This window comes from Brachionichthys hirsutus, chromosome 2 (assembly GCF_040956055.1).
Source record: "Brachionichthys hirsutus isolate HB-005 chromosome 2, CSIRO-AGI_Bhir_v1, whole genome shotgun sequence".
NCBI classification, from domain to species: domain Eukaryota; kingdom Metazoa; phylum Chordata; class Actinopteri; order Lophiiformes; family Brachionichthyidae; genus Brachionichthys; species Brachionichthys hirsutus.
The window spans coordinates 12,176,181-12,194,400 of record NC_090898.1 but is presented as its reverse complement, the minus strand read 5'-3'; the positions used below and the strand labels follow the sequence as shown (position 1 = coordinate 12,194,400).

Sequence of the window (18,220 nt, the reverse complement as noted above, 5' to 3'; positions counted from 1 at the left end):
CACCTTCTCCGCCGTCCTCTCACTTTATTTTAGTGACACATCGGAACACATGACAGCTGGGGATTGGCTCAGGCAGCCACTGCTGTAACCTCTCACCTTAAAAACGCTTAACATGCATTTGCCTGGAGATGTCTTTTGTAATTCCTTGCTTGTCTGTGTGTGTGTGTGTGTGTGTGGATCTGAGAAAGGGGTAGCATGAGATTGAACATCTTAATTCCACCTCTGCTAACACTTATCTTAATACGTGCCCTTAATCCGATCTGCCTGTTAAAAGGTGCAGTGAGCGTCTCTCCTCCACCAGATTCATCACCTGGGCCACTCTCTCTGCCGTTTGCCCTCACGGTGTTTTATTCCAAGAGGCACGTGGTTTTATGCAGCGTTGAGGATTCACTGACCGCAGCCATGAATGGCACCGAAGGACTCAACTTTTACGTCCCCATGTCTAACAAGACTGGCCTGGTTCGCAGTCCCTTTGAGTATCCTCAGTACTACCTAGCCGAGCCCTGGAAGTTCTCTCTCGTCGCTGCGTACATGCTGTTCCTCATAATCACCGCCTTTCCCATCAACTTCCTCACCCTCTATGTCACTGTCAAACACAAGAAGCTGAGGACCCCTCTGAACTACGTCCTCCTCAACCTGGCGGTGGCGGATCTCTTCATGGTCATTGGGGGATTCACCGTCACGCTCTACACGGCCCTGCATGCTTACTTTGTCTTGGGGGTCACCGGATGCAACATGGAAGGATTCTTCGCCACCTTAGGAGGTAAGAGTCATTCAGATTTTGAGTCATTTATGGGATGAACATTTATTTGAATGTATACACAGTTGAGTATGACGCCTGCCTCATACGAAGCAGAAGCCATTTTCATTCTCACCTGCTTTCTTTTACATCTCAGGTGAGATTGCACTCTGGTCTCTGGTGGTTTTGGCTATGGAACGCTACGTTGTGGTCTGTAAGCCAATGTCTAACTTCCGCTTTGAGGAGAAACACGCCATTGCTGGCCTGGCGTTCACCTGGGTGATGTCCCTAACGTGTGCTATCCCCCCACTCTTTGGATGGTCCCGGTACTGTAATTTCAGCTTCTCACCTGTACATGTAATGTCCTGATTCTTTGCATACTAATGCACCCTAGAAATGGATCTCTACGCATCTATTACACGTGTACTATTGATTACTGGCTGTGATTGACGGTTGCTTTCATTTGCTGTTGCACGTTTGGATGCAGGTACATCCCAGAAGGAATGCAGTGCTCCTGTGGGATCGACTACTACACCCCCAAGCCCGAGATCAACAACACCTCATTCGTTATCTATATGTTTGTCCTCCATTTCTGCATCCCCCTCTTCATCATTTTCTTCTGCTACAGTCGATTACTCTGCACCGTGCGAGCGGTAAGAACACCGGCACCGGACAGAATATTAATAATAAGGCCGTGATACCTTGTTTACTGTAGAGAAAATATTTATTTATTTATTTATTTTTACCTTTAGGGAGGTTTATAGCATGACAGAGCAATCTCTGGAGATGTGAGGGATTTATTGGCTCAAGGACATTTGAGAAGGGCAGATCATTGCCAACACGGCAGCTTATGCCCACAACCGCCAGCTGGAGGGCAGTCTGGCTGTTCTCTGTGTCACCCTGATGCCTTCATGAATAATACTATGTCAGCATTGATAATTTATGATTGGTTGTAAATAATTCAAACCTTACACTGTAATTCTTCATTAAAATGACAATAACATATGTAAGAAATAATCATTCATTAATCTGTGATGAAAATTAGTGTCAGCAGCAATGGAGAAAATAATCCAAAAACATAATATTCCAGTCACAGGAGTCACGCACCACAGTTTACTTGCAAAGAAGTGTATTCAGAGGGAGGGATAAAGTACCCTGACTCTGCCTACATAAAAGTAAACGACCCGAATACTTTCTCTAACACTGCAGACAGTATATCAAACCACAAGATGAAAATAATTTAAAAGGGTTGCTGGCGGAGATGATGACAAAGAGAATGATGCCCTCCTTTAAAGGAGCTTTATAATAGGCTTTATAGTTCCAGAGTGTTAATAATGGAAAAACAAGCTTAACATGTTTGTTTCACTGCTGTGTTTACAGGTGTAAACAAACCTTAACTGCACGAGAATCCGCGACTAATTAAAAACTGATTTAGCTGTGATTATTTGTCATTGATTTAAGGCGTTTCTAATCGTCTCTGATCATATGTTGGTGGTGGGTTGAGCGCAGGCTGCAGCCCAGCAGAAAGAGTCTGAATCCACCCAGAGAGCAGAGAGAGAGGTCACGCGCATGGTGGTCATCATGGTGGCCTCCTTCCTGGTGTGCTGGGTGCCCTACGCCAGTGTGGCCTGGTACATCTTCGTCAATCAGGGAACCGAGTTCGGGCCGGAATTCATGACGGCTCCAGCCTTCTTTGCTAAGAGTTCTTCTCTGTACAACCCGGTCATCTACGTCCTGCTAAACAAACAGGTGAAGCGACCATCCCAGTTCACTTTAAGTATGAGTTCTGCACATAAATACAAATGTAGATGTACTTTATTTGAGTATTTCCTTCTTATGCTACTTTGTATGTTTTTGAAGAACACATAGTACCTTTTTTTTTATGACCCCCTCGGCTCTATCTTTTGATGCTTAGAGTGGCCTTAATTCCCACGCTATATATAAAGTAGATAAAAAGAACCCAGCTTGAAACGCTGATGATAAATATAGAAAATCATGTTCGATAATAATCACTGATATTTCCATGTTATTCAGACTTAAATGTAATGAAACTTTAATGCTATTTTCTACTCTTCTTCCTTTTATTTTGGATAATAATTCTGTTCTTTGATCAGTAGGATTGTGATGGCAAGATCTTTAAAAGTACCTTTCCTTCATTAAAGGAAGTGAAAATTCTTCCCAAAGGAAAAACACTTCTTCTTTTTTGTGCCTTCCAGTTCAGAAATTGCATGATCACCACGGTGTGCTGTGGAAAAAACCCATTTGGCGACGACGAGGCCGCCGCCACTGTCTCCAGAACTCAGACCTCGTCCCTCTCCTCCAGCCAGGTGGCCCCCGCTTGACCTGCACCTCCCTCCGCACCCCTTAAATCTCCCAGTCAGTCCCAGCACACCTCGGCATCCCACCACTGCCAAGCAGCGCTTTGTTTTATTGGGCAATTTTCTTGACTCACTGTACCTCGTCGCGATTGCACCTTTGGTGGATCTGACATACTCAAACCCAGCCCGAGTGTCTTCAATTCATTTAATCATGTCAAGTGTTCAGCTGGCTTCACGGAGCCCGTAGCCCCGCATCAAGAGGGTGTTATTCATGGGACGATCCAACTGAAATACTTGATATGCGAAAATCTCATCCACATAATCACATAGCACGAGTTCAAGTAATTGCTGCAGCTACATAGTAAAACTTTAAAACATTTAAAGGCGCTTTAAATGATCCATTTCATGCGCATGTTGGTGATGACTATTAGCGGTAATCGATATCTCGTATTAGTTTTTTTCGGCACAATTTCTGGGCTTTTCTTTAATCTTTGTTAATGAGTTAGTTTGTTAGTTTGCTATTGACATCAACTAAGACACAAAAGCATCATGCATGTCAGATTGTTGTTGTGCGTGTTAAGATAAGGTCACTTGATTCATCCTGTAAAGGTCAGGATCTGGTGGGATGTGTTCTGTGTCTGGCAATTAAAAACAAAGCTAAAGGTCTGTGCTGCGTTTCCTCAACTTACTCCTTAACGAGAACCTTTACGAGTCATTTTTGGAAAATTCCAGGTTGTTTGTGTGTGTGTGTTTCTTTTTTGGTTGCAAGCTACGATCTTAAAGTTTTTTGAGCTTTTTTTTGTTAAGCTTTCCTGTGCTATTATAGTTTTTTCTGGCATGTCTATTTTGTGTTTACTGTTTTATGTATATTGTGTTCTTTCATTTTAACTATATAGGTTCCCATGAGAAAGGAAATATTTTAAGAATTCATACAGAAAGCATAATCAATCGCTAGACGTTAAAATCCTAAATAATGTCATTTATTTCACGAACGCCGACAAGTCATTTGGCATCACAAATACAGTCTCTCCTCAGATTATATTGAGCTCACAATATTTTTCTCATAAATGTTAAATGTCCCTCTTTTAATCTGGTCAGAATCTGACATGATATTCATTTGTTTATGAGCACACTTTAGTCAACGCTTCTTAACTGATGCAGCTCTTCCCAATGAACTACATAACATCCCATTTCATAGACTCTCACCTATTCACATTGTCCTCTCCGCTTGCCTTCACCTTGGGACATATTGTTCCACCCGTCTTCACCTGTAACACCTGAGGACGTCACAGGCTTTAAGAGATTTGAGGAGCTTTTCGGCGGCCTTTCCTACTCATCCTTGACGAAGAGGCCACTTAAAAGCTTTATAACACATCTATAAATATTGCTATGGACATTATAATACATAACAGTGCATCATTGGCTCATTCCCTTAAGAAAAAGGGCTCAGTGCGTTACGATTGCCACCAGGGCTTACTGTAGGTCCCAGTAACGGTGAAGACATCGAGAAAAAAAAAGCTTCATCCCCGAGCTCCTACGCCTTCTTTCTAAAGCATAGCTGAGCCAGACTATAATTCTGTCCATGTCATTGGAAAAGATTTTGGGAAAATTGCTTGGTATTCCCATATCAGCAAAATGTGCACCACTTTTGAAAAGCAGGTTTACGTCACTCGCGCCGCTACTTGCCACATCTCTTACGGTCTGTGTGAACAACAATAACACTTAAAAAGGGCCGAGTCCTTAGCGGATGACGTGTGTAGGAAGGAGAGGAGGCAGAGTAAGAGGTGGCGAGGAGGAAAGACACCGGCGTGTTCAGGCTTCGCTGCAGCACTCGTAGATGTTGTCCTCCACCAGGGCGATGACCTGCTCAAACTTATGGTGGAGCTGAGTGCGCCGTGCGGTGGGGTTGGACTCCAGGGCGCTTACCACCTGAGGGAAAGAAAGAACCCCACAACAAATAGGACTTTTTAGTAGCTGCGGGGGAATTCGTGCATCCATCGAGGAGAGGGAGGAAGTTAGACACCTGCCTGGACGTCGCTTTTAGAACGAGAGAGAGAGAGAGAGAGCAGCAGAGGAACAAGTGAAGTGCTTAAGCCCCTTCTCCAGCCTGCGTGCATGCCTCCACGCCACAGAAAGCGCTTTGCTCTTCACATATTTACAAAACCCACATCTGCTCTGTTATTCATGCACAATCGTTGTCACAGAGTCAGTGAGGATTTACGGGCTCTTAGCCGCAGTGCGCTAGCAGGCAGAGCGAGCCGAGCTGAGGAGAGAGAATAGGCAATCAGGGGCCATTCACAGGGCGCCGCGAATCGGAGGCTAAGCCCCCCGGCCCATGTCAGCGTAGTGGCTAAACGGCATTATCATGAGGGTGCTCCATTAAGGCACAGTCATCACCGACTAACCCTCTCTTGAGGGTAGTTACAGCACTGAGCAAACATGGGGGGAGGGCAGCAGGAGGCGGCGGGCAGCCACTTAGCTGCGTCCCGTCGTGGACACATGAAGGAAAGAAAAGCGTGATCTGGTGTAGACTTTCAAAGACTTTGAGGTTGTGTACAACATGCGCGTGATCCTCCACGCTGATATGTCGCTCTGATACCCATCTGTGGAACTTAAAATGAAATAAGGCGCTGATTGATGTGTTGAGGCTGCGGGACGGGGGCCAGTTTAAACAGGAGCGGCATATCTAGTCAGGATCTGAGATAACAAAGCAGAGAAGTAATGAGGGGATCTCTCGTCTTACCTGGTTTCTGTATCGCTTGGCATATTTGTAGATTTCTGTCAAGGCCAGGTTGGTGTTGAATTCATTTCGGTATTTCTGTTGGACGGACGACACGCGGGATGCGTGAAATTCGATTACAAAATAAGCCACCGTGACGTGAGAAGAATCCTGCGAGCGCTTCACTCACTCGTGACTCCTCGGCCAGGTGGGCGTTCATCTCCTGCTCGCTGAGAGGCGCCATCTCCTGTATCTGCAGGTAGTAACACTGCACTCTCTTCTTATACTCGGGGATCTCCTTGGCATAGAGCAGCTTGTTGGTGGGTGAGTCCTGAAAAACAAAAACAAAAACGCAATTCAAGCAGGGACGCATTAAACCTTTTATTGCAGCAGTGTGTGTTACATTGTGACTGTGTGGGGTCAGCTCTGATGCTCGGGGGTTAGAACTGCTCTAAATTCATCCGTAACAAAACGCAAAAAACACGAAAGCAACGCAGGAAGTAGAACTCTGCATCGTGGGAGGATGCAGGCGACATGTGAGAACACAGCTCCTGTTCCTGCCTGAGCCGCCACCAGGCTCCATCCTAAATGCCCTCCGGAGGGTCATTCATTACCGAAGCGCTCGCACATTGTTGTACAGTCTGCTGTTTGGTTAGTTGAGTGGATGCTATTTACTGAAGAATCAAGCAAGCTTAAAGTGAGACAATGGGGGGGGGGGACAGTTTCCACTCAAACAGGAGACTGAAAACTCATCGAACCAACGTTCCGGTCTCAACAACGCTCCTCCGCACCGCCGCCACTCTCCCTACCGTCACCCTGGTCTCTGATGCTTATTCAGATGGGAAGAATAGAAGCAGAGCTGAAAGGTTGTGGCTATACTCGGGTTTTAGCGGTGACTACTGTTGTGAGCGAGCGTGTGTAGGTGATGTGTGTGCGTGTGTGTGTGTGTGCGTGTGCCTGAAAGAACAGAGAGAAAGTAGGACAGGGAAAAAGAGGCGGCCAGCTTCGGCTTTCAGCATCAGCGAATGTGCTTACGGGGCACCTTAATATTTCTATGTGCCATGAGTTATTAGTGTCACCAAATGTGTGTGTTTATTTCCATGTGTGTGCATGTTTAAGGTGCTGCAGGAGAGGAGAGGCTGGGATCCCGCTCTGTTCCTCTGCACAAGGTCACTTCCTGCTGGCTGCCCATCTGCCCGGTAACCCCCCCCCCCCGCGACCCCCGGACTACCATGTCTGCATCTTGCCAGATAACAGGGGAGGGGGGGGGGGGGCACACACACACACAGCAGGCTTTGCTCCGCTCGCTATCTGCCGCTTCATCCCTGCTACGCTCCTGCTAATCCAGACCCTGCGCCCTTCACCGCCGGCTAACGCTCACACAAACAAGTGACTAAATTCTCAAGGAAAATGTGCATGTGTGCTGCGCCAAGGAGAAACCGTGTGGACACATCCTTGAATCCGGAGACTCCGCAGCTCATCCACAGCTGGATGCTAATGAAATCGCTGCAGACACCGAGCAAAATGTCCTTGCAGCCATAGAATAGGGCCAAACGGCCCCTTGGCCCCAAACTAGAGAATCTGATTATTGATGGTAAAAGAAGAGAATTATTACAAAAGAAGTGAGGATCCATCCATCTATCCATCACTGAATGCTTGATGTTTAAAAAAAAAAGAAATATTATGTACACCTCTCTCATGCACAGATGAGATTCCATTTATGGTTTGGGAAATTTTAAGAATTTTTTTTTATGAGAAAACCTCTCAAAACTATTCTAATTTTTTTGTCAGATTTGCAATTGACAAAGTTCACTTAATAAACTTCTTCCTGGGGGTCTTTCCTGGGGGGGCAGTAGCTGCCCCGCAGCGGGGCATCCTGGGTCGTTTCATGCTGGTTTGATGAGTCATCAGTTTCCCCCTGTGGAGGAAGGAAGCTGAGCGTGTTCAGGGTCATGGTGTCTGAGGGATGAGACGGATTTGTGAGCGGTGAGGACATTGACGTACGGGGTAAAGACGCTCACAGATGCGCAGACAGACAGATGTATGCACGCGTGAACACACACACACACACACACTTCAATCGTAGCACAGAAAGAGATCCCTGGAGCTCATGACTTTGGATCAGCAGACTGAAATAGCACGAGAGGTAGATGGAGCCGGTCTGAGGGACAAATGCTCAAAAGAAGATTTCAGAGGCGTGTGTGTCTGATTGACACTTTCATGTATCAATCAGACAAATGGATGGATACTTAAGGTACACAGAATCACTCCATTTAATCAGGCGCTTAATCAGAAGTTGTGTACCTATGATACAGGAGCACGGAATGAGAGCGTTTTGACATTTCAAAATAGTCTTCAGACGCAAAGTGAGCGCTGCTTGCTCTTCCAGGAGGGTAAGTAGCTATCAGGAACAGCTAACGGCTAATTCTGCATGCTTTTAAACCTCATTTGCAGATTAAATATTACCTGGGAATAAAAAATAAAAAAAACCTGCCAATTTAGGAACGTGCAGAAGTGTACAGGGGTCTCACCTTGCCAAGCTGCAGATCGGAAACGGAGCAGGCATCTATGAAGGCCTGGGCGATAACTGACAGGCAGGCGTCCATGTGATCCGTCTTATCAATGTCAAACACAAACTGAGGATTCTTCAGAATGTTCACCCAGAAGCGCAGAGGTAAACTGCAGGGGGGGGGGGGGGGGGGGGGGAGTTGAGGGTTCAAACGATAGCACTTGCTCGGTGACCAGAGGAAACTTTAATCACACGGGTTAGTCATCAACCTGTTGGTTTTCCAGATGTGCAGGGTGTCGGGGTCAGTGATGCCACGTTTGTCAGCTTGCTCCTCCAGAAAGTCAAAGAAGTATTTGATAGCGAGAGGGGGGTGGTCTGGTGGGATGCTCAGGATTGCTTGAAAGAGGTCATCCAAGAACTTCTGAAGAGTTCCCTGTGGAGGAAATGGGGGGGGGGGGGGGGGGCAGATTAGGCAAACAGGGATATAATTTCATGGGATGTGGGAATTCCTTGACAGCTCCTCTGGCTATTGTAGGCCATAAACAGAAAAACAGACTTCAAGCTGCAGCTGAAGTCTCTTTGTCGTGCAGAGGAAGGGTCTCTTGTGTTCACCTTCGTCGATAGCAGGCGCGTCAGGTAGATCTCAGGCAGGACCTTCTTGCGGTGGCTCTGCCTGTGTGACTTCTTGGTCTCCATGAGATCATCATGTGGAAGGACCTGGAAAAGCAAAGGCCAAAGATCATCAAGCAAAGATCAACACACTGAATAATGTGCAGGATAGAAGAAGTGATGGCTGCTGGGGGAATTTTCTGGTTGCTGGGTACAGTCATGTCTCTGACTTGCTCCTACAGGACTAAATAGGGTTAAGGGGAAAGAAAGAAGTCATCATTTAACTATTCATCCAGCAAATTGTGTTCCCAGGAACTCATTATTCTAAAGTCAAAGGAGCCATATCTCGGCTGACGTTTTATAAAAGAGCTTAAGCTGCATTAGTGCTGTCATGTCCTCTCAGCAGCTTTCCCTTTCCCCTCCATTCACCTCCCTCCCCTCTCTTGTCAGGCCAGCTCCGGGCTGACTAACAGTGACACACATAGAGGAAAAGCCCTGCTAATAAACACAGAATGGCCTTATAAAAATGTACTCTGATTACCTCTGAGGGGGGTACTCACCAAGTGTACATACTTCTCTGTATCCAGATCTTTAACTATGGAGACAAAAAGAGACACAAAACAATGTGTAATCAGCAAGGGCGGAGACCTGAGAGAACGACAGTAGACAGAAGGAGTGTGACAGATAGAAAAAAAAAAACAGAGATTGACAGGAGCGCAAGGGAGATGGAGGGCATGCAAGAGAAGAAAGCGATTAAGGCAGACTGCTGGCAGGTAGGGGAGGGCAGTCATCTGAGAGAACGAAAGAGAAGGATCACGAGTGAAAGGGGAGAGAAAAGAGAGAGATTAGGGGAGACAGACGCACGGAATCTGTGATTGGTCCTGGAGCCGGCGTAATGAGACGGTTGCGTTGAGGCAGCGCTGGGAAACAGCATTAAAGCTCTCTGGCTTATGTATAGATGTAAACACAAACGTACTCGAGTGCACAAACACACGTTAATACTCGAATACACATGTCCAAACACGACCGCAAAGCAGGCACAAAGACACACAAGCAGGGTAAATGATTGCACACACACACACACACACACTGGGGAAAACAAAGCCAGGCATGTGTGCAGATAAACACACACACATTGTGAGTGTATTCTCATTACAGCCCGCTCTGCCACAGATGCTCACGCCCAGCAGGCTGGAGTCCAGACCCTCAGCACTGATCACAGGCAGACAGGACGGTGCTTCGTATTAGCCGGGGAGGACGACAGGCTCATAACACCCCCTTGACACTTTGAAGCCGGATCCAGGTTCGGTCCGCGTAAGCCTATTTTTGGCCCAATTTGAATGAGAGGTGCTGCGTTGACGGGCAGGCCGTGAGCAGAAGGGAGCTCTGGTCCGGTGCTGATTATACGAGGTGGACCCAAGACAACAGGACAGACAAACCCATTACTGGCTTCATGTAAACCCATCCGTCATCAAGCAGGGTAGCCATTATATTTCGGGTTGAGGCCGGACAACGGGACAACCAGCGCTGCATTATTAGCCACAAGCTGACATTTGCTAATGGAATACATCTATAACTGCTCGGAGTGACGCGGCGGTGGCGACAACGCGTCGTGATTTATTAGAGGCGTGCGTGTTTTGGGATCGTATCGTATTCTCGCGACCGATCGAGCGTGTGACGTTTCCCGTGATGGGCGTGAATGCGTGTGTTTATCCAAGTACGGGTGAGCGTGCGTAATAAAGTGAAAGGCAGTGGGCGTGTTCAAAGGTGACGCACCTCTCCCCAGGGTGTTCTCTTTCTTGTCTTTCAAGCTCATAGCCAACGACGCCCCCTCTGGGATCTGTGGAGGGGGAGAAGGAGCGAGAGAGAGAGAGAGAGAGAGAGGAGAGAGAAGACAGGACAGAGGGCACAGGGTCAAGGGTGAGTCGGGGTGCACCAGAATGGGATCATTAAGCGTGCCCTCAAGGGGAGTGTGGTGTTGAGAGGTGTGTGTGTGTGTGTGTGTGGGTGTGTGTGTGTCTACAGGAGGCTGCCTGGGTTTATTCAAGTCAGCCCACAGTGAAATGGATTGAGCAGCCTCTCCACTGAACCCAGACTGTTGGTACACGCCACAGCTCACTACTTCCACAGCTCCGTCCCCCACGACTCAGCAAAAACTAAACAGAGCACTTAACAAGCTCCGGTAAAAGGTCGAAGGTCGAGGGGTCACTTAACGACTGTTTACTCAAATAAACCGGTGGAAGCAAAGACACACGAAGACGCTAATGGTTAAATAAACAAATGAAAAGCTGAGCAGTGGCATTGAAGATAGAGAATCTGTTACAAACATAATTCACAATTTTTTAGATTCCTGTGTAGTTGAAGGTTAATTATAAGCTGTACTTTATTATCATCCTTCTTCGTGTCTGTTATTTTCTAATGAAGGAATATTTGATTATTGAATCATTTTCTTTCACTGTACTAATGAAGTAAATGTTAATATTAAGCATCGCACGTACAAGATACGACTTCTGAAATGTTCCGAATTCAGCTGTTATTATTTAAGATAATTAATATATTAAGAAAGTGCTTTACTTGAAAAATTATTAGCTGTCATAATGTTCTACATTAAAAAAATAAAATAAAATTCTTGCAATAACAAATGTTTTTGAACCTTAATATTAAAAAGTTAGGAATGTGGAGTTTTGGTTTATTTCTTGAATCGCTGCATATGCGATCTCTAACTTCTCTTACAAATCATATCTCGGGGAATGTGGACAGAACGCCTAACGCTTCCACGTCACACTCGTGTAAGCAGCATATCGGACCGTGTAATGAATGAAAGATGTGGGGGGTGATTACTGCAAAGAAACGCATTCATCATTCTGCACAGAGAGAGTCAAACACCCGATTGATGTAATTCAGGGGTCAAATTTAAACGTCATTATGAATCTTTAATTATTTAATACAACTTAATATACATTCTGCCTGCTTATAAATACAATGTTGCCTTTCATTGTCAACAGAACGATGGCATTTAAAGAGCTAATTAAATCTGGAGACAAGAGAAAGTGGGCACATCTTGAAAACAATGCATTAAGGAAGTCAATGCACATCATCAGGAGAGCAGGCAAAATGGATCTCAGGAGAAAAGGTGATTAGTGTACGGACTAAATGAGGTCCGATTACGACATATCACATTCATACTACCCGATGAACAAATCAAAACACTGTAATCATTTTCTGACATTGCCAGCATGGCGAGGAGCTCCGACAAAAACAGAAGCGCTAACGGCATGTAGCCACAAAGAAACAGAGAGTGTCCTCCCATCATTTTCATCAGCCGGTGACACCATTTGTAAAGGGCTCTCACCTTCGACACCCCCGCTGTTGTTGTTGTTGCAACATCAGAAGCATACTGATGCACCAATAGCAGCACACACACACACACACACACACCTGGTAATGGAAGACTGTGTTGAGTTTCTTCCTGCCGTCCTCCATCACTGAGGTGTTATCCAGGTCCTGCAGGAGCTTGCTGTTGCTGCCTGAGTCAAACCATTCTGGAGGACAGAAGAGTGGGAGAGAGACAAGAGAAGGGAGGACAGCAATAGGAGACAAGTTCATTCCAAATTCGGAGACTATTATGCGAGACACAGGGCATCCGTGCTTTCTGTGTCATGACCTGTGGAAATACTTTGGGGCCATTAATCAAACCTGCTCTGCAGGCTGCACAGCTTTTGAAAGCAATAAGTCTTTGTGATTATCCCTGTACATTCGCCTCGATGCATTCTGTCATTTATTATATTGCAGCCTCAGGTTAGTTGAGCTTCATGAGAGGAATTGACCTTTTGCAAAGGAGATTACTAGACCTCGGAGGGTGGGGGAGGGAAGGGGACGAAAATAATCAGACAAAATATGCCCTTACCCAGGTCTACATCCTCTGCTCGGGGCCACTGGGAGAATGGCAGGTTTTTATAAAAGGCCTCCAGGATTTTCTCTTTCACCTGGCAGATTGTGTCTGTGTGCATGACCCTGACAGACAGAGAGTCCATGCCACAGCCCTGGAAGGACACATTGATGTTCTGCAAATAATAAACAGAGAGAGAGAAAAAAAACTTTGCAATTGCACCGTGACTGAAACTTTCTGACAGTAGAATTAACTGAAGTTTGACATTGACGGCCGAGCTGTCAGAAAAAAGCACATCTGAGGATTCGAAAGATCAGTGGAGAGCGTGTGACGTATCAGACCTGTGGCTTGGCCTCCACATTCTCACGGAGCAGCCACTCCTCATTGAGGGTGTAGCGGGCCTTCCCCGTGATGGCGTCTATGGAGCCCTTGTTGATCTGCTGCTTGATTGCGCATAGCAGCAGGAAAAAAGGCTCGCCCACCGTTTCCTGGAGAGAATCGCAGAGAGGTCGAGTCAAATATCAGGAGCTGTGTTTAAAAAAATAATAATTTAATCAACCCAGGTTTCTTCTCCATCCTCACCTTGAGGTAGCTGTACATGCAGATGGACATCCAGTTGGTCAGCATCTTCTCGACGACCGACTCTGTGCGGCGCAGCATCAGTTTAGGGTTCTTGGAAGCTGAAGCATCGATCAGGTCAACCAGCAGATCTTTCATGATGCTGGTGTAGTACTCCAGTTTGCCATGGAGGGCGATAGTAAGCAGAGATGCAAGGCTACATCTAAAGGGTGAGAGAAAAAAGATTAGCGGAGGAGACAGATGAGCCAAGACATGCTCTTACAAACACGTTCTGTCAGTGTGTGGTCAGACATTTAAAAATAAATACGTTACAGAAACAACAACAAGCCTCACAGCACCTGTGACTGCAGAGGCAAATAAAGGGCTGATCTAATGCAGGGAGTGTCGGAGTGAGTCAATCCAGAGGTGCAGGGGATTTCCCTAACAAAGCCCCTTTAATCTAGCAGAAAGTCAGTAAGTGCTGACAGTGAGATGGGACAGGGATGTGGTCCGGCCTCTGGAATGTTTTCTTTCTTTTTCTGATTCTCCACAATGACTGGCTAGTTTCTAAGACATCAAAACAAGCTCACTAAATAATGACCAAGTATTTACAAAGTTGGAGCAGCCATTTATGTGAAGAGTAGGGATGCGTCTTTCGGCGCAAGTACAGAGTCTAGCATGAGAAATAAAAACTACAGCAACCATTGGAACGATGGACACCTTCCATATGAAGTGTAACAGTAAATAGCTTCACAAATGGTGGAGGCTGGAAACAAGACAGATGAGAGCGACGTGAGTCACTAAAACAGAAGCTGAAAGGTCATAAAAGTTCCTTCAAATATATGCATGTCATTTTTGTGATTTGTCAAACATGGAATATAAGAAAAGATGCAGCTCTGGTGCATTTACCTGTCCCGCACAGCAAAGTCTTTCTGCTGTTCCAAGGCGTGGACGAATGTGATCAGGAAGTGCTTGTTATTAAGCAGAGTGGAGAACAGAGTGATGCCTTCCTCGACGTTGGGCTTCGTTGAGTTGGTGGCCTGAAGACGGGAAGTCAGAGGAAACAGTTATCTGCGTGACGTCGCCGGAGGTGAGCCACACCTGCTGCACCGCCCTAATCCATCTCACCACCCGATGTCTCAAGCGACCCAGCGAGGGAGCGCTTCTAACACAAAACTCTTCCCTCTGCTTCTTGGAACGCTTCCCTCTGAGGTTCTCGGGTCTACACACATCTGGCCGGGATGTATTAAATGTAAATGTGCAGAGTGAACTTAATGAGCATGGCCTATCTATGGGTGGGACTAAGCAGCAGCGTGATCGAGCCCCCCCCCCCCCCCCCCGGTCGGCAGCCATATGGTGTGGTTTACAGCCTGACAGAAGGAGAACAGAGGTGTCCATTAAGATAAATGCCCACCTATGAGATTTATTCACTGTGACCTGGAAAACACTTTCTGGGAAGACGATGCGGATCCAAGGCACTTCATCACCGTTAGACAGCCCCCCCGCCCCCGGCTGCCGACCCAAAACTAGCGCCGCAATCGTTACTCTCTACCTTCCTAATGTGCAAACACACACACATGTAGGCGTGCACACGCTCTCTCTCTCGCTCCCTCTTTACGAATGTTACGCTCATCTCCTCCTCCGTTACACACAAAACAACCAGAAATGTGTTTTTGCTGAAAATCATACTGTCTGGTCGTCTGTGAGCGAGTGGGAAGTGTGGCCAAGCTGAACACGTTTGTTGTGTCTAACTCAATAGAAACCACTGAATGACATGCATTAGTATACAAAACGCCAGTGTGCCTTTCACTGATATGCACCGTGCAAACGTTAGAACAAGCGCACAAAGGCAAAAATGCCCAATTTTCTCTGTTCCTCACCAATAACACGCCGACTGTGAAAGCCTAATAAGCTCCGGTGTGACCCAGTTGAGAGGCGGGGGAGTGACAAAAGACACAACTCTAGGAACTCTGGCAGAGGAAAAGCACAACCTGACCTAACACTGTAATGGCTTAACCCCTCACCTGCCAGTCCTGCAGCAAAGGGTGTGTCTCCGGCAGCGCCCGAGGGCCGAGGCCGTTGTTCTCATAGGCAGGCTGCACCAGGCTCTTCTCGTAATCGGAGCACATCTGAAACGCACATTAATGCACACACAAAACTGTAATAAAGTGTCAGCTCCGGTTGTAAATACAGGAAGATGGATAGACGCGGAAAACACAGAGAGAGCCGGCCTTGAGCCCGGCATAAAACGAAAGAATTTCTCTGCGAGGCCCTGAATAAGCCTCGACTGACCGTGAAAAGGGAACACGACACCATGACATACAATGTCATGAGCTTTAATGGCTTTAGAGACGTTCTGACCCATTGCCAAGAGGAAGTCTTTTGACGCAGTCTGTCATTTTTGGACGGCTACATTTGGCTTTTATTCTGCGCCTGACATGGTCTGTGTTTGTGCGCGTCTAATCTAAGAGAACCAGAGCGCCTTGTGGAAAATCAAGAGCACAATAGGTCATGAGTTGAGTGACTGCTGTCTTAGCGGAAAACTACTGAGGGACAATCCTGAAGCAGCAACACTGTGATTTACGTGCCCCTCCGTGCAGCTTTTCAACACTCTCCTTACTCACTTCCCTCACGTCCAGCGTCCGCTGCAACAGTTTAGCGGCTGCCTTTTGCGCAAGAGCACGCACATTTGCCAAACAGCAAGGGCGTGTAAGTTAAGCGAGTTGTGTGTTTTCATCATTCGGGGGGGGAATTTCTCTTGTCTCAGTGCCTGCCATTGTTCTGCCTCCTTGAATGTCCACGCCTGTGGTTGAAAGACAACAACCGCTGAGTTGTGTCTATCTGCATTGTTGGACCCACCGACCACAATTTACATTCAGAAAATGCTTACCTATAGAGAACACATTAAGTTTCCTGGTGGGCACTGAAGTGAACTACATTTTGCTAGACCTCTGCTGTGTTTTTAAGGTTTCAAGGGGATTTTTTTTTTCTTTCCTTTATCTTATCCTGCCTATTATAAGCGGTAGGAGATGAGACATGGGGCAAGCAGAGAAAAAAATATTTACTAAAGCCCCATTGAGAAAAATGCTATTGTCATTGTGGCGGTGGAGATCAGATAACAGGAAAGAATTGCTTTGCTCACCTTGGGGAAGAATGTGCGCGTGACAAATTGTTTGTACTCCAAGAAGGGGATGCCCTGGCTGCGATTAAGCTCTTTGGTCAGGTCTGTCATGTCCGTCTGCAACTCTGCAAAGCCTGATAGGAAAAGGAAAAAAGAAAAGGATCAACTTTTTGCACCATCCTCTCGCTCTGGTCCCTCGAGCATCAGCTTTTGCTGATTTGTGTCAGAAATATGCTCATAAATTAATGCAATAAAATCAAGGCTGTCATGAGATTTGTAAGAATCTGTATTATTTTGATGGAAGAAAAATTTGATCAGACAGAAATGTATAAATTTCCCATATCTAATGTCAAATCCGGGGTGAATACTAAATATTCCAAACATCTTTCCGCTGATCTTTTTCTTCTCTTCTTCTCTCTTGATGGAATTTTGTGCAGTCCAGCATGACAAGCATGCACATATTTACAACAATCAGAGCAGCCAAATCCGGTCCAAACCCCTCATCCAAAACACGGGTAGCCGGCTGAGGTTAACATGCTGAGGACTATTATCAGCTCATCCAGACAGTGACTGGAATCTGCATGCTAATATCAGAGCCATTTTATTGGGCGGGATGATAATGAGACACTGGAGATTCTTTTATGGAGAGCCTCCTCCTGGTGGGATGAGAGACGTATTTGGGTTACAATGCCATTTCTTTCTCCAGATAGTGTGTGAAATACAAAACCTGAGGGATTTAAAATATATTTTACTCCTCCTCGGGTTATTTATCCTCCTTGCTTGCTCCAATGTCTCGTAAACCACCAGTCAGTGCCAAACCTCCCCACTTCCTCACTTTTCAGACAAAACACGAATCCTGTAACCTGGAATATGTCAATCGCCCCTCTTCCTTCACTCCCTCTCCCTTTGCTTTTATCACATATTTCATTTGAGCAGGGCTATCTCTCGATTTGTGCACGCTCACCCTGAACTCAGCCGCAGATCTATCTGCGTCCTCTGACTAAATAACCTCTCCTCCGCCCACACTTCTGCTTCTTCCCAGACCCGTGGCCCTGACTCCCGCTCCGATCCCATCCTCCCTCTCCCTCTCCTTCTATATCCATCCCCTCTTATCTCCCCACCATAAATCTGGGAGCACAGACATGGAGTGGCCTTCACGTGGCTTTGCTCTCATGCACTAGACTAGACACACATACACAAATGCACAGGCCTTGTTCCCACTGTGTAAACACAGCAACGGGGATGCTGCCGCTCGGTGTGTCATGCGTGTGACTGATCATTTTGTCAGACATTGCTCACGCTTACTAGGCACAATTCTGTCAAAAGTTCCATCTCCCCTTCACGATAAACAGATATTCTGTATGCCCACTGTATGCCCGTGAAACTGTGTGAATAGACAAATATATGCGGTCAATATTTTCATCTTCCCAGAAACTCGTTTTTTGTTAGTCGACATAAACAGACGAAATAGATCTAACAGCAGAACTTGTGCGGGTCCTTGTGTAAACACACCTTTACGGATTTCCTCTCTGATCTGGGACTCCATCTCCTCCATTTGAAGTAGCGTTTTCTGCCAGTAGCGTTCCGCCCTTCGGCTCTTTGTGCAGTACACAACGAGTGCTGAGAAAAACAAGACGCCGTTTATATACAGTAAATCTCCACAGAGTAAGCTGGTATCCACGAGATACCAGCTTACATCATAATGAGCAACTCTGAGCCCGTGAAAGATATGTGAATGAAAGCGTCTGACCGCGATGG

General features: G+C 46.3%; 2 protein-coding genes across 2 annotated transcripts in view; one reads left to right on the top strand and one right to left on the bottom strand.

The window, feature by feature from the left end:
* The first annotated feature begins 384 nt into the window (after nucleotides 1-384).
* LOC137900397 (rhodopsin-like) lies at nucleotides 385-3,081 on the top strand. The gene is made up of 5 exons (XM_068744481.1): nucleotides 385-763; nucleotides 897-1,065; nucleotides 1,227-1,392; nucleotides 2,249-2,488; nucleotides 2,956-3,081. Exons 1-5 carry the CDS (start codon nucleotides 403-405, stop codon nucleotides 3,079-3,081), a joined length of 1,062 nt encoding a protein of 353 aa, XP_068600582.1. The 5' UTR covers nucleotides 385-402.
* Nucleotides 3,082-4,869: 1,788 nt separating this feature from the next.
* Nucleotides 4,870-18,220, bottom strand: part of plxnd1 (plexin D1) — a 51,505-nt gene continuing 38,154 nt past the window's right edge. Inside the window, exons 21-36 of the mRNA XM_068746238.1 lie at nucleotides 17,975-18,082; nucleotides 16,484-16,596; nucleotides 15,366-15,470; nucleotides 14,251-14,381; nucleotides 13,366-13,564; nucleotides 13,125-13,271; nucleotides 12,802-12,958; nucleotides 12,333-12,436; nucleotides 10,671-10,734; nucleotides 9,455-9,489; nucleotides 8,898-9,002; nucleotides 8,555-8,718; nucleotides 8,308-8,455; nucleotides 5,967-6,107; nucleotides 5,801-5,875; nucleotides 4,870-4,986 (exon numbers count right to left, since the gene is read on the bottom strand). Of these exons, the coding sequence (XP_068602339.1) occupies nucleotides 4,870-4,986; nucleotides 5,801-5,875; nucleotides 5,967-6,107; nucleotides 8,308-8,455; nucleotides 8,555-8,718; nucleotides 8,898-9,002; nucleotides 9,455-9,489; nucleotides 10,671-10,734; nucleotides 12,333-12,436; nucleotides 12,802-12,958; nucleotides 13,125-13,271; nucleotides 13,366-13,564; nucleotides 14,251-14,381; nucleotides 15,366-15,470; nucleotides 16,484-16,596; nucleotides 17,975-18,082 (1,913 nt within the window). The remainder of the gene's footprint in view (nucleotides 4,987-5,800; nucleotides 5,876-5,966; nucleotides 6,108-8,307; nucleotides 8,456-8,554; nucleotides 8,719-8,897; nucleotides 9,003-9,454; nucleotides 9,490-10,670; nucleotides 10,735-12,332; nucleotides 12,437-12,801; nucleotides 12,959-13,124; nucleotides 13,272-13,365; nucleotides 13,565-14,250; nucleotides 14,382-15,365; nucleotides 15,471-16,483; nucleotides 16,597-17,974; nucleotides 18,083-18,220) is intronic.

Excerpts from the sequence above, each read along its gene's own strand:
- LOC137900397 (XM_068744481.1), top strand. The coding sequence starts at position 403 with ATGAATGGCACCGAAGGACTCAACTTTTACGTCCCCATGTCTAACAAG. Across the intron at positions 764-896 it reads ATTCTTCGCCACCTTAGGAG|GTGAGATTGCACTCTGGTCT; the intron begins GTAAGAGTCATT and ends TTTACATCTCAG. Across the intron at positions 2,489-2,955 it reads ACGTCCTGCTAAACAAACAG|TTCAGAAATTGCATGATCAC; the intron begins GTGAAGCGACCA and ends TGTGCCTTCCAG.